This window comes from Musca autumnalis, unplaced genomic scaffold, assembly GCF_047663935.1.
Source record: "Musca autumnalis isolate F117 unplaced genomic scaffold, ASM4766393v1 scaffold_5, whole genome shotgun sequence".
Lineage (NCBI taxonomy): Eukaryota > Metazoa > Arthropoda > Insecta > Diptera > Muscidae > Musca > Musca autumnalis.
Genome location: NW_027412088.1, coordinates 56,267,752 through 56,280,226, shown reverse-complemented (window position 1 = coordinate 56,280,226; position 12,475 = coordinate 56,267,752). Strand labels below are relative to the sequence as shown.

Here is a 12,475-nt window from a genome sequence, read left to right as displayed (position 1 = left end):
ATGGGGGATGTTCTACGAGTACCGCATTCACAAGGTTGTTGTTTGTGGCATCAGCGACTGCATCCGTGTGAATGCTGTTTAAAGGTGCTTGATAGGCTTGTTGTGGTTCTTTCTTGTAACGTTGGACCTCTCTTTCTAGACCATGAAGATCCCTGCTCACATCACCACCAAATGGTAATTAGGATGGCTTTCGCCCGAGCAAGTGTTGCAACAAAAGCATGCAATACCGGTAAAATCTTTGTCTCCTCATGTAGATGGTCCAATGAAGACATGAGGAGGTACCCTGACGAGGTTTTCAAAGCGGCATTCTGACAGAATTGAATATTTTTCCATTGCGTTGCACATATATTCGCGGACCATACTGGCGCCGCATAGCTTACCACAGACCGACCTATCGCATTATATGTGGGGAACAAGGTTTCTTTATCCTTCCTACATCTAAGCTTGTTGCAGATAGAATGTGAATGATGACATTCAACTCTGTTCTCTGTCCTCCATGTGGTGAACAGAGTGGCCATAGATTTAGAGGCGGATACTTGCATATTCCTCTCCCTCGCGTGGAAAAATTTGGTAAGATCGGTCAAATAGGAGTTCAGCCTTTAATAAATGAAATCAGGGAAAGTACCTGACGCTAAGATCGTACAATCATCCGCATACGTTACGATCTCAATGCCGTCTGGAAGGGGTAGAAAACAGGAATATAGGTAGAGGTTAAGCAGTTCCGGAGATATCATCCCACCTTGGGGAACTCTTTGTTTCACTCTACGGGGCTTGGGCTTCTTATTCCTGAATTCGTCTTTGCCGGCATAGTTGCCCCGCTTCCGTAGTGGGACCACCCTGCCCATTTATCAGACTTTGGGAACAATGAGGATGGCTAGCGACAGGTTGAAAACTTTACGACTCAGCCAGCTGCTTCAGCATTACCATGGAGATTCCATCAGTGCCCAACGCTTTGGATGATTTTCCGTTCCTGATAACATTTGCATCATCATCCATTCTAAATTATGGTGGTTCATACTTGACAGGAAAAGATCTGATGCCATGTAGTACTTTTCTCATCGCTCTGTCACGTTGCCCAAAATTCACTTATTCCGTCTCCAATGTTGCAACTATTCAGGCGTTTTAACTACTTTTTCAGCTTATGCTCGCCGACCAACCTGTTAACTTCCAGTGTCAGCTGACTCTGGGGTTGGTTGTCACGGTGCGCCTTAACTAATTTTAAATGGAAGGTGCTTACACCTGGGTAGTTTTTGCAGATTCTGAAACTAGAATGCTCATAGATGAGAAATATCAAGAAACAAAAAAAAAAAATCGCCGGAGGGATTTTTAAATAAATAATAATTAGGGGTTCTTTAGGTTTTCACGACTTTGCTTGGAAACCGCGATTCCTATGTAAATGGCTGTGAAAATTCTCCACAAGATTGACCTTTATAATATTTTCGTAGGTTTTACCGTTTTTGAGATATAAAAGTTCAAATTGAGACAATGCGCTGACTCTATCGCCTCCTTATAAAACAATGTCATGACTGCAATTTCCCAAATTAAACTTATATATCTTGAAAATGGTAAAACCTAGGAAAAATACAATCTTGTAGAGAATTTTCAGAGCTTCAACATTTTCTTTAGTCCCATTTTGATATGACTTGTGGTTTCCAAGCAAAATCTTGAAGACTTAAGATAAAAACCTAAAACTTCGAACTGAATCTCTATATCTCAAAAATGGTAAAACCTATGAAAAAACCTAAAGGACAATCTTGTAGAGAATTTTCACAGCCACAACATTTTCTTTAGACTCATTTCTGTACGACTTGCGGTTTCCAAGCAAAATCGCGAAAGCCTAAAAAACCCCTAAAATTGTGAATTTTGATTGCGATTTATTTAAAAATCCCTCCGGCGATTTTTTCTGATTTTTTTTATTTTTCTTATCTATGAACATTGCTGTTTCAGAATCAGCGAAATCTTCCCATGTGTAAGCGGTTTTCATCAAAAGTTAGTTAAGGCGCACTGAGCATGATATTGTTTTATAAGGAGGGGATACAGTCAGTGCGTGCATTGTCTCAATTTGAACTTCTATATCTCAAAAACGGTAAAACCTACGAAAATATCATAAAGGTCAATCTTGTGGCGAATTTTCACAGCTACAATATTTTCCTTGGGCCCATTTACATAGGACTCGCGGTTTCCAAGCAAAGTCGTGAAAACATGAAGAACCCCTAAAAATGTGAACTTAAATCGCGATTTATTTGAAAATCCCTCCGGCGATTTTTTTGTTTCTTGAGATTTCTCATCTATGAGCATTGTAGTTTCAGAATCTGCAAAAACTTCTCAGGTGTAAGCAACTTCCATTTAAATTTGGTTAAGGCACACCCTGTTGCTTATTTAGAGCTTTTGGGACATTATCTCACGAAGTATGGACTTACGCAATAAAAACATTGTACCATCCTTAAAGGGGCCGCAAGCACAACATTCTGCAAAAAATTTAATGACGATCCAAAAAGTGTTCCTAAAATGCACTTGTACAAAAAATTATGAAATTTTGTGTGGGAGGTACCCGAAACAGTGGACCGATGTAGTCCATATTCGAAGCTCATTTATGTCTGGAAGATATATTCATTCAAAGTTTTGACCAAATCGACATCAACATTTTTAAAAAAAAATTGGAACTTATGTGGGGGAGGTACCCTAAGAAGTGCATCAATAGGGTCCATCTTCGAACTTGATCTAAGTTTGGACAAAATATTATGAGAAGAAAACCTGTTGATCCGTTCGAAAGTTATCTTGCGCTCCATTCAGCCAGACAGGCAGGCGGACATGGCTATATCGTCTTCAAATTGTCAAATGGTCCAAAACCATTATTTCGATGAGGCACATTTTCATCGTAGCAAAGTGTATGTATATACACTCTGTAGCTTAAAGGCTGAGGGTATAAAAATTCTACTTAGTATTTAAAACATTCTATTTTTTCTCATTAGCCATGGATGCAATCTGGCCGGCAATCTGAACTTGGCACTTGCGTTTGTTTTGAAATTAAATAATATTCAACAAGCAAAATATATGTATATGTACATTTGAATTCGATTGTTTTTAAATATTTACATATTCAATTAACCTTAAATTAGTATACGCTGAACATGGTACTTACTTGGGAAACATTTGGGCATAAATTAGTGCCACTTTGAAGTAAATAGCATGGAATAAACGGTTTCGCATGTTCATAATATTGTTCTGCAAGAAAATAAAACAAAACCAATTTGAAATTTTAGTATTTGAAATAAAATAATTTAAAAAAAAAGTATACCTGTCCAGGTGCTCCAATTCCAATTACACCCCCAGCTGCGGCACCACGATTACGTTGATTATTTAAGCCATTGGCGGCTAAATAACTAACGCTAATTACATTTGCTATTTGATTGACATCAATTTCTACAGCAGCAGCGCCGGCGCCAGCTGCTTGCTGTTGTGGTGGTGCTTGTTGTTGAGCTGGATTTTGTTGTTGTTGCTGCTGCTGCTGGCCAGCATTTTGTTGTTGAGGTTCCGACGAATTTTGCTGTTGAGGTTGTTGTTGCTGTGATGTTGATGGTGATGGTGACGACGATACTGTTGATGTTGTTGTGGTCTCTTGTTGGCTGGTCACTGTTGTAGTTTCCCCGCCACTTGTTGTGGATGTTACTGTTGGTGATGTTTCATGTTGACCCTCACGATTTTCCATTGTTGTCGAATTGGAAGAGTCCCTTGATACATCCCCAGGATGTTGGGATGCATCCGTTGCTGTTGATTCCGACATTATAAACAAATATTGTCGGCGTTGTTGTTGCGTTTCTAAGCTAACGTGAGGTTTCTATTGGACAAAAATGCCAACTGCAGCGCCAACAACATTGACTAATATCTGAAGCACAACTTCCGACAAAGAGAAGCAGAGCACCAACCCGCTTGCTAGAATTATAAAAACAGAAAACAAGTTTTGACTAGATGATGATGAATAATTAGCTGTTGATTTGTTTTTAAAGTTCAAAAACCCCAACATATACATATTTCGAATAAATCTATGCACTTCCTAGTGTTTTGGATAAATAAAACGACGTTACACATTATACGGAGTTTTCTTGACCACTAATTATGACGTAGAATGATATTAAAAAATTCTTCAATTTTAAGCTGAAGACTGAACAAATGTTTTGTGTTGTGAATGTAACAGTTCATTTGCATTCGGCAGCTGTTGACTGTAGCCACAAATCGGTAGAATTTAGATTCGCGAATGCGGACGGGCAGTTGAATAGGTGCCTTGTGTAATGAGGGCTTTGACGGCAGGAGGGAACCTTTTTAGAGTATCGAGAACAAAGGGCACTCTGCAGGAGACCTACGGGTGGAGGACTGTGTCAAGGCACCGCTTTGCTTCTTCCTCAAAAACTCAGTAAGTTATGTACAGAAAAAAATTATTTGGCAAGACGTACCTGGCCTTCTCTCACTACGTAAATCAAAAATCAAAATGGCTATATGGGGTCATTACTGGTCACTGAGGCATCAATAAGTAAGTGGGAGCATAACAACATTGAGTTTTTGGAGGATGTGGAAGAGACTAAAACAATAGAGCACCTTCTCTGCCGTTGCTTTAGACTGTCACCCAGAAGACATTGGCTGTGTGGTGTACATGAGATGGTATTTCTCCCTTGTTTTTGCTCCATAGACCCTGTAGCCATATTAACTTACTCACTAATATATCTATTTCTACCTCTTTCCAGTCAAGATGTAGCCACTTGGCCACTATTTCTGCGAACAATTGTACAATTCATTCATTTGCTGGGTCTGATTTGGAATAAGAGCTTCGTGTGGATCGTTCGGAAGCTGGGAATGCCATATCCTGTGATGAGCATTGATATCGCCAAGGACAATTCTATTATTCCCCTGAAGCAGATGGATTATGCTACGATTGCTGAAAATCGGAATGTACACATTGAAGATGTCGATCAGTATCATCGTATTGAACGGAGTTACTCCTAACTACAAGGAAACGGTCGAAATGGCAAGGAACTGGTGGTAGCGTCAGTCTATATCTGATAATGATAATGAATACAAGGTCAATTCCATAATCCCTTTTCCTATCTTGAAGGCCAACATTAATTTTTTTTAATTTAACTTTACAGGAACTTTATAAGAAATACCGAGCCAGGGACACTTTCACCTATGGACAAAATTGTCTTTACTAAATTTTCTCTATGTAGCCGGACTTATAAATTAGGTAACTTCAGAGGCCCAAATCTCCGGAAATTTCATAGTGAAACATGGAGTTCCCCAATGTGGGGTGATATCTCCGGAACTGTTTAACCTCTACCTCCCCTGTATTCTGCCCCCTCCAGACAGCATTGAGATCGTAACTTATGTCGATGATATAATTTCCGAAAGGCTGAACTGCTATTTGACTGATTTTACCACCTTTTCCCAAGCGAGGAATATGCAAATATCCGCCAATTAATCTACGACCACTCTATTCACAACATGGACGGCAGAGGTGAGAACAGAGTTGAATGTCATGGTCGATGGTAACAGAATTCCGACCACAAACTCCCCAAAATTCTAGGGGTCACATCCTATCTGCAACAAGCTTAGATGTAGAAACAAGGTCCTAGAGGCAGTACTGGGGTTCAGATAAAGAGACCTTGTCGTAGGTCGGTCTGTGGTAAGCTATGCGGCGCCAGTATGGTTCGCGAATATAAGCGCAACGCAATTGAAAACCAGTAGGAAAATACCAAAGTCGGTCGGGCCCGCTATAGCCCCCAATGTTCGTACCTTTCGATTTTCGTAATTCTAAAGGTTGTGACGTCAATATCCCACCGAAGGACTGAAATTTGTTATTTAGTCTTCCTTTAGGTTATAAAATATTCCAGAAGAGAATTACATTAAAGTACATTTTTTGAACTCATTAAACTCCAAATGGCAAATTGGAGCCATATTTGGGGGAAATCGTTAAAATACCTAAAATCGGGAGGTACCGTTATATGGGGGCTACAAAAAAACATGGACCTATCTTAACAATTTTAAGTGGCGAAATTTCGTGGCCACTGTGAACCACATATGTAAAATTTCAGCTAGTTCAAGCAAAAAATGTGGCTAAGATCCCTAAAATACCTTAAATCGGGAGGTATCGTTATATGGGGACTATACCGAACCGTGGACCTATCTTGACAATTTTTAGTGGAGCAATTTCGCGGCCATTGAGAACCTCAAATGTAAAATTTCAGCTAGTTTGGGCAACAAATGTGGCTAAGATCCATAAAATACCTTAAATCGGGAGGTATCGTTATATGGGGACTATACCGAACCGTGGACCTATCTTGACAATTTTTAGTGGAGCAATTTCGCGGCCATTGGGAACCTCAAATGTAAAATTTCAGCTGGTTTGGGCAACAAATGCGGCTAAGATCCTTAAAATACCTTAAATCGGGAGGTACCGTTATATGGGGGCTATACCAAAACTTGGACCGATATAGCCAATCTTCGAACTTGATCTTCCGACGGCTAAAAAAATGGTATTCCCCAATTTTCAGCGAAATCGGTCAACAAATGCGACCTGTATGTTGCGAACGGACGGACGGACGGACAAGCATAAATCGACTCAGAAAGTGATTCTATGTATATCCCTAGAAGGAACTATGGGTCTATCTCGCTTCCTTTTGTATGTTACATACAAATGCACTAACACATAATACCCCTTACCACATAGTGGTGTAGGGTATAAATATTCAAAACTGTCAGAATACCGCCTTGAGAACCGCGACAGGGTGCCTCCTCATGTCTTCATTGGACCATCTACATGAGGAGATAAAGATTCTACCGGTAAGGCATGCTTTTGTTGCAGTACTTGCTCGTGTGAGAGCCATCCTAATCTCCATTGGGTGGTGAATTCAGGAAGGATCTTCATGGTCTAGAAAGAGAGGTTCAACGTTACAAGAAAGAACACAACAAGCCTATCAAGCACCTTTAAAAGGCATTCGCACGGATGCAGTCACTGGTGCCATAAATGATTATCATGTGAATGCGGTCTTCGGAGAACTTCCCCCATATATCGCAGCCGAGAAGTGTCAGCTGCCACGACCGTTCAACAACGCTCGGGATGGTGCAGCCGTCTGAACTCCTATAGGACAAGGAGTGATGATACCATGGAAAACATATGCCCAGCATGCGACACAGGCCGCACGACACACTGCACCTTTTCAACTGTCCTGTCGAGCCTACTCAACTCCAGTAGATCTGTGGTTACATTCCTAGAACTGGAGATAGACCCAAACATATCAAATACTGTTACAACAACACTCCCATAATAACTGCGAAAATTCCACATCTGACGAGATGAACTTTCAAGAAATATTTACCGCTTCCATGGGTAAGTAATTTGTCCACATCGCGTTTTTGCATTGAAACGATATTGGGTTATACATTTCACATCAGTAGCTGGTATCACGTTTCTTTTAATTTGTTTATAACGATTTGTTTATTATCCGATCGATTTTAAAATCATTTAAAAAACGCCAAATAAGTTTTGAAGAGCGAAACTTCCGCCTAAAATGGCATTAATTTTCTACTTGTTTTTGAGTTTATTTGATTTCAATTCAATCTAACCTGATTGAAACAAAGATAATTGGCTCTATAGTTAACCTTCCTTCATCCCATAGTTCAAAATTAAAAAACTTCTAGTTATAATTTATGTTGGGCTTTTTGTTGTTATAGTTGTTAAGGTGGTGGCGGTGGTTATTCTTAATTATTTCTGGCGAGTGTGTTGTGTTTTCAGCTTTTGCCAAATCACAAAAACAATAATAAAAAATAAAATATAACACAAATCAACAAACCTTTTTTTAATATTCACGGAACACAACAACAACAACTAATAAAAATCAAATACGAAGGTGTGTGGTGTGTTCCCCAATTGTTATTCTATTTTACACTTTCTCACAGAATATAAAATATTTCCAATAAAATAAATTTCCACAAAAAGTCTATTTGCTGAAGAATATATCAAATATATCACAAATTCTTTCTTATTGTTTTTATTGTTGTTTTTCAATGAAAAGAAAAAAACTTTTAGATTGCTCAACTTTGTCGATGTTTTTCTCACTCCACTATCCGTCCGATGATTTTACGTTTTTTAGTCTTTTCATGATTATTTGTGTTTTACCTTTTAGATAATATTAATTTTCACAGGTGGCGTAAAACCACATTATCGGCATACAAGTTTGCCGCGATTTCCGATATAATAGTTTTTTTTTTTAATTTTTTAACTGAGTAAAATATGTCGTGAATTTTTGTCTTATTATTCTTATTTTTTCGTGTTAAATTCTATTTTTTTTCCATTCTGATTTGACAGTTTCGCACTGAGAACGTTGTTTTGAGACAGAGAGAATGAGAATTTTGTCAAATGAAATGGAGATGCCAGATTAGGCGGTCAAAGAAACGTTTTTAGTTCATTAAGAATACCAACAGATGGCAGTAATGCGATACACGTTAAGCTACATTTACATCTACTATGTGGTTTGCATTTTTGCCATATATTTCTTATGCCAGGTTTACATTGCCGGAATCCACTCTGTTTCAACTGTTAATTTCATTGCTTAGTCCCGGGCCACTGTAGAATAATTTCAATGGAATTTTGAGTGAAACTTTGCATTTTTTGGGAAAAATTCATAATTTCAAGAAACTAGTGTACACGGTTTCATGGGTTCTGCAATTTTGCTTTGTTTCAATATTCGTATGAAACAAACATACCGTTTTATTTTACATTTTCTTTTACTTTCATGTCAAAATTTCAGTGAAATTACTCTTATGGGTACTTTACACGACATGTATTTTACATATGGGTTGTCACTTTTTATATACAAAATGTATACGCAAAGTGACAACGCATATGTAAAATAACATATCGTGTAAACTACCCATTAGTGTGGCCCGGGACTTAAACGTCAAATGAAATCCAATACATTTCAGATGAGGTTTCATTTGACGTATACAAAGGAATTGACAGATGAAATCCACTAGATTTTGTAAATGTAAACTTATGCTAGGTTCACATATACGAAATGCACTTGATTTCAACTGTCAATTTCATTGCTTAAACGTCAAATGAAATCCAATACATTTCAGATGAGTTTTCAGTTGACGTATACGCAAAGGAATTGACAGTTGAAATCGAGTAGATTTCGTGAATGTAAACCAAGCATAACGCTTTATTTCGGAAATTATCGTTTATGAGATATCGCTCGTACCATTTTAGCGAATATTTTCGAACTTTTGTGGGGAGGTTCCGGAAGGAGTGGACCTATAAACACCACCTTCGAATTTCATCTAATGCCAAGTCCCGGGCCACACTGCCGTAATTTCATTGAAATTTTGATATGAAATTATGCGTCTCTAGATCGACGTCCGTAGAATAGTAAAATCATAAAATTGCTGTAGTGGGGAATTCGATTTAAGAACACCTAATTTCATGAAATTTTGTAATGAAATTCACGCTAGTGTGGCCCGGAACCAAGTTTACACTTATGCTTGGTTTACATTTGCGAAATCCACTCGATTCCAACTGTCAAATCCATAGGATAAACGTCAAATGAAATCCAATGGATTTCAGATGAGATTTCATTTGACGTTTGAGCTATGGAATTGACAGTTGAAATCGAGTGGATTTCGTAAATGTAAACTTAGCATTACGCTCCAAAACTCACTGGATTTCATGAAATTCTGAAATACACCCCGGTGTTTACACTTATTTTTTGTTGATTTCAAACATATCACAATAATCAAGGTAGATGCATATGAGCAGCTGATCGAACATGAATTTTCAAAACAAGTTGTTGTAAATTGAATTAATCATCAAAAACATACAACAATATAGAACTTTACCGCTTAATTTCAAAAATTATCTATATATCGTATTAATTTTGTATAATACTAACAAATGAAAATATAAAAAATTATTTTATCGTTGAGACATCATAATAATTAATTTTGATATATAAAAGTTGTGTTCAGAACCTGCAAAATATTAGTACTTGCAGTAGTTTTCCCGTTTAGTGCTACAAATGCGTTCCCGTACTGCGAAATCTAGCAAAAATAGCGCTGAGTAACACCCTCTTCTCCTGTTTTCTGCTGTCTGTTTATTGGCATCTGAATACGCTGATACGTTGATTTTGACATTTCTGCTGGAGTTTTTGCAATTTCCGTCATTTTTCCGTTTCCCTATTTTTTAAGAAATTTGTATGGGGAAGCAATTTTTGACAATTCGCTCTTTTTTCTAGCACTAACATTAAACAAGTACGAGAACACAACAAAAAATAGCATTGTAACAAAGTTTTTGTATGCGAAATCATGATAATTTTTGCTTGATTCCGCGCGAAATCACGAAACGACGCCGAATGTAAACCAAGCATAATATTACGATATCTAAAGTGTGGATAATGGTTCGAGCTCTCCGGCCACGACATATGGTGTCATAGGGATTTTTACACGTTTCGGGCTGTTTTCCCAAGATTTATGTACTTGCCCCTGGAAAAACTTTTACTGCCGTAATTGAGGCAGCCAATGCAAGTTGCATCAATATAAATCATAGTGATTCGAGAGCTGGACTTAAAGTGAAGGAGTGGAAAAATATAGTCCATATTCGAACATGATCTATATCTGGTAGATATATTAGGATGTGCAAAGTATGGACCAAATCGGTCTCTCCCTTCAAGAGTTATCGTGCGCACAATTTTTCCGAACATTTTTGAACTTTTGTGGGGGAGGTACCTGAAGGAGTAGACCGATAGGGCTTATCTTCGAAGGCAAAATTTTTGACCGAATCGGCAGATCCGCTCGAGATTTATCTTGCGCACCAACCACTACACACGGCGTCATAGGGGTTTTTTGCACCTTTAAGGCTATCTTCTCAGGAAATATGGACATGTCACCTTGTACCGTCGTATGGGGGCGAGTGAATACAGGTTGCTACAAACAAAAATCAAAGCGATTCGAGAGCAGGGGCTCAATTCTGTTTCCATGAAAATGTGAAATGAAAACTTTTATAAAGGAGAAAACTGTCAAATGGAAAAAAATAAAGGAAATATTTTTCATTTCAAATTTTCATAGAACAAGAATCCAGCCCCTGGTCCTAAACTGAACTTTTCCAACATTTCGTGTGAGATGTTCCCGAAGGAGTGGACCGATTGAGTCCATGTTGGAACCTTATCTAAGTCTGGTAGAAATTTCACGATGTGCAAAGTATGGACGAAATCGGTTACTCGCTTCAAGATTTATCGTGCGCAAAAATTTCCCGCACATTTTCGAACTTTTTTGGGGGTTACGGGAAGGAGTGGACCGATATAAACTAAGTTTGGACAAAATGTTACGAAAGCCAAATTTTGGACCGAATCGGTTGATCCGTTCGAGTGTTATCGTGCGCTCCAGCCAGACAGATGGAGGGACATGGCTAAATCAACTCCAAATTGTCTGAAACACATTTCGTCCAAACATACTTAGGCCCATTATTACATTCTTTCTGTAGTTAAATTTTGGTCGGTATCGGACAGATAACCCGTTTTTTTGTTTTTACATGTTTCCTTTAATAATAAGTGTCAGACAAATTAAAAGGAGGTTTGTTTTCCTTTTAAAAATTGAAGTGTGCCCGAGAGTATGCTTCACCAAAAACAAGAAAAAATTGAGGGCAAACCCAGCAAAAAAATTGGAAGTTGTGTAATTGAAGTTATGATTTCACAACATATTTCGATGTAGTCCAATACTATGTTTACATTTACGAAATCCACTCGATTTCAACTGTCAATTCCATTGCTCAAACGTCAAATGAAATCCAATCGATTTCAGATGAGATTTCATTTGACGTATACACAAAGGAATTGACAGATGAAATCGAGTGGATTTCGTAAATGTAAACATAGTGCAACAGAGTTATGAAAAATGCACTCCGTTCGATACATTTTATAAGCAGTTGCTTTAGAGATCCCTACAAAACAAAAACAATTGGTTGATCCCTACCCGTCGCTGCCGACATATGGTCTGTTCCTTTACTTTTGAAAATGGTAAAACCGGCAAAAGTAGTAAAATTTGTAAACGGCTCCCATATGAATTGTACAGTGTTTGAAGTAAAGGAACGCTTTTCAAGTAAAAAGTGGTAAAACTTGAAGATTCTTGCGCGTAAAGGAACAGAGCTATAATTTCTTGAAAAGAGAAACAAGTGTGAATATATTTCAAAGAATTTGTTATAAAATAAAAAAAAAATACAAATTAATGTTGCGAACATTTCGTGATAATTTACGAGACGGAAATTTTTAATGGAGTGGAGTCCATGCCGAAAGCTGAACTAGTCATGGGAATACAGTTGAACCTCGATTATCCGTGAATCGATTATCCGGGAACCTCCATTATCCGGGATAGAAAAGAAGTGTTGGTATTTTTCCATTTCCTGTATTTTTCGTTATAAACGTCATTATCCGGGAGA

At 38.0% G+C, this 12,475-nt stretch overlaps 1 protein-coding gene across 2 annotated transcripts in view; it reads right to left on the bottom strand.

Moving 5' to 3' along the window:
- LOC141387650 (uncharacterized) overlaps positions 1 to 8,410 on the bottom strand; it is a 105,001-nt gene extending 96,591 nt beyond the window's left edge. Inside the window, exons 1-3 of one of the 2 annotated variants that reach the window (XM_073957613.1) lie at positions 8,168 to 8,410; positions 3,299 to 3,933; positions 3,143 to 3,225 (exon numbers count right to left, since the gene is read on the bottom strand). In XM_073957613.1, the coding sequence (XP_073813714.1) occupies positions 3,143 to 3,225; positions 3,299 to 3,784 (569 nt within the window). In that variant the 5' untranslated portion in view covers positions 3,785 to 3,933; positions 8,168 to 8,410. Of the gene's footprint in view, positions 1 to 3,142; positions 3,226 to 3,298; positions 3,934 to 7,841 lie in introns of both variants that reach the window. The other variant, XM_073957614.1, reaches the window with a different exon arrangement.
- Between the last annotated feature and the right edge of the window lie 4,065 nt (positions 8,411 to 12,475).